The sequence below is a fragment of the Geospiza fortis genome, unplaced genomic scaffold (assembly GCF_000277835.1).
Source record: "Geospiza fortis unplaced genomic scaffold, GeoFor_1.0 scaffold918, whole genome shotgun sequence".
NCBI classification, from domain to species: Eukaryota; Metazoa; Chordata; class Aves; order Passeriformes; family Thraupidae; genus Geospiza; species Geospiza fortis.
Window position 1 is genome coordinate 1 of NW_005055729.1, and position 2,823 is coordinate 2,823.

A 2,823-nucleotide genomic window follows, 5' to 3' on the forward strand; every position below is an offset into this window, starting at 1 on the left:
CCAGTAAAAACCAGTGAAAACCAGTGAAAACCAGTATAAACCAATAAATATCACTATAAACCAGTATGGACCAGTATGGACCCAGCTGCCCGGTGGGGGTGCGGATGAAATCCTCGGGGCCCAGCCTGGAAAACCAGTACAAACCAGTACAAACCAGTACAAACCAGTACAAACCAGTAAAAACCAGTAAAAAAACAGCAAAAAACCAGTAAAAAACCAGTAAAAACCAGTAAAATACCAGTAAAAACCATTAAAAAAACAGCAAAAAAAACCAGTAAAAACCCAGTAAAAACCAGTAAAAACCAGTACAGACCAGTACAGACCAGTATAAACCAGTACAGACCCGTGTTTTTGGGGTCCCCCGGGGGGCAGCAGCGTGGTGTAGCACAGGTTGTGGGCGATCATGATCGATGGGTACAGAGAGGAGAAATCCAGGGTGGCGATGGGGACATCGTAGTACCTGGGCACAAAATTTGGGATTTTTGGGGGGATTTTGAGGGATTTTTGGGATTTTTTCAGATTTTTTGGGGGGTTTTTTTTGGTGGTTTTTTTAAGGATTTTTTGAGGTTTTTAAAAATCCTTTTAGACGCTTTAATGGTGTTTTTAGAGGAGTTTTGGGTGTTTTCTTGTGAATTTTTGGTTTTTTTTTTTTTTTGGAGGTTGGTTTTTTTTTTTTTTTTGGAGGTTTTTTTTTTCAGGTTTTTCTGGGTTTATTTTTCAGGGTTTGTTCGGTGGTTTTGAAGAGTTTTTTGAGAAGGATTTGGGGAAGTTTTGGGGTTTTTTGAGCCCCTCACTCACCCTTTGAGGGGCTCAATCACCGTGGCCCCCTCAAAATCTTCTCCTCCCTCCGACTTCACCACCGGCAGCAGCAAATCCTCCTGCATGGCCTGGGTGGGCAAAAAACATCCCAAAATGTCTTAAATCCACCCCAAAAATATCCCAGAAAGCACACCCCGAAATCCCATAAAAATCCCATTAAAAAAAAAAACAAAAAACAAATGCCCAAAACTCACCTTAAAACCCCCCAAAAATCCCTCCCAAAAATCCCTCAAAAATCCTATTTAAAAACACCCAAATCCACTAATACCCTTCAAAAAATCCCTGAAATCCCTTTCCCAAAATTCATCCCAAAACAGCCCCAGGTGTCCCCAAATGTCCCCAAATCCTCTCACCTCCAGCTCTGTCACCATCAGCCATTTTCTCCCCTCACGTTTCCCGCCCTTTCTCCCTCACGTTTCTCACACTTTTCCCCTCGCATTTCTCTCCATTTCCCCCCCTCATGTTTCCTGCTGTTTTACTCTTAATTTCCTACATCTCCCCCTCACATTTCCCTCCATTCTTCCCTCACATTTACCACCCTTTTTCCCTCACATTTTCTACCCTTTTCCCCTCACATTTCCCTCCATTTTTCCCTCAGGTTCGCTGCCATTTTCCCCTCACATTCACTGCCATTCTCCTCTCACATTTCCCTCCATTTTCCCCTCACATTTCCCACCATTTCCCCTTCACATTTCCCCCTCACATTTCTCTCCATTTTCCCCTCACATTTTCCCAATTTTCCCCTCACACTCACTGCCATTCTCCCCTCACATTTCCCTCCATATGCGCCGCCATTTTCCCCTCACGTTCGCCACCATTTTCTCCCTTCACCTTCCCCACCCTTTTCCCCTCACAGTCGCCACCATTCTCCCCTCACATTCACCACCATTTTCCTTTCACCTTTCCCTCCATTTTCCCCTTACATTTCCCTCTTTCCCCCTCACATTTCCTTCCATTTTCCCCTCACGTTTCCCGCCCTTCTCCCCTCACATTCACCGCCATTTCCCCCTCACATTTCCCGCCCTTCTCCCCTCACATTCACCGCCATTTCCCCCTCACATTTCCCGCCCTTCTCCCCTCACATTCACCGCCATTTCCCCCTCACATTTCCCGCCCTTCTCCCCTCACATTCACCACCATTTTCCTTTCACCTTTCCCTCCATTTTCCCCTTACATTTCTCTCTTTCCCCCTCACGTTTCCGTCCATTTTCCCCTCACATTTCCCACCATTTTCCCATCACATTTCCTCCTTTTTCCCCTCACATTTCTGTTTCCCCCTCACCTTTCCCTCCATTTCCCCCTAACATTTCCCTCCATTTTCCTCTCACATTTTCCACCCTTTTCCCCTCACATTTTCCATCCTTTTACCCTAACTTTTCTCATCATTTTCCCCTCACATTTCCCACCATTTTCCCCTCACATTTCCCTCCCTTTCCCCCTCACGTTTCCGTCCATTTTCCCCTCACATTTCCCCTCCTTTCTCCCCTCCTGTTCGCCGCCATTTTCCCCTCACATTTTCCACCATTTTCCCCTCACGTTCGCCACCATTTTCCCCTCACATTTCCTTCCATTTTCCCCTCACATTTCCCACCCTTTTCCCCTCCCATTTGCCACCACTTTCCCCTCACATTTTCCACCATTTTCCCCTCACGTTTCCTACCCTTTGTCCTTTCACATTTCCCTCCATTTTCCCCTCACGTTTCCCTCCATTTTCCCCTCACGTTTCCCAATCCTTTTACCTTCCCATTTTTCACCTTTTCCCCTCACATCTCCCTCGGTTTTCCCCTCAAGTTTTCCATCATTTTCCCCTCATGATTTCCTCACGTTTCCCTCCATTTTCCCCTCACGTTTCCCTCCATTTTCCCCTCACGTTTCCCAATCCTTTTACCTTCCCATTTTTCACCTTTTCCCCCTCACATCTCCCTCGGTTTTCCCCTCAAGTTTTCCATCATTTTCCCCTCATGATTTCCTCACGTTTCCCTCCATTTTCCCCTCACGTTTCCC

At 46.3% G+C, this 2,823-nt stretch overlaps 1 protein-coding gene across 1 annotated transcript; it reads right to left on the reverse strand.

Moving 5' to 3' along the window:
• Positions 1–61: 61 nt before the first annotated feature.
• Positions 62–1,821, reverse strand: POLD1 (DNA polymerase delta 1, catalytic subunit; the record flags this gene model as incomplete). The annotated part of the gene is made up of 4 exons (XM_031065848.1): positions 1,810–1,821; positions 799–887; positions 344–460; positions 62–125 (listed from the first exon to the last, which is right to left on the reverse strand). Coding segments are annotated over exons 1-4 (282 nt in total), but the record flags the coding sequence as incomplete, so codon positions are not given.
• Between the last annotated feature and the right edge of the window lie 1,002 nt (positions 1,822–2,823).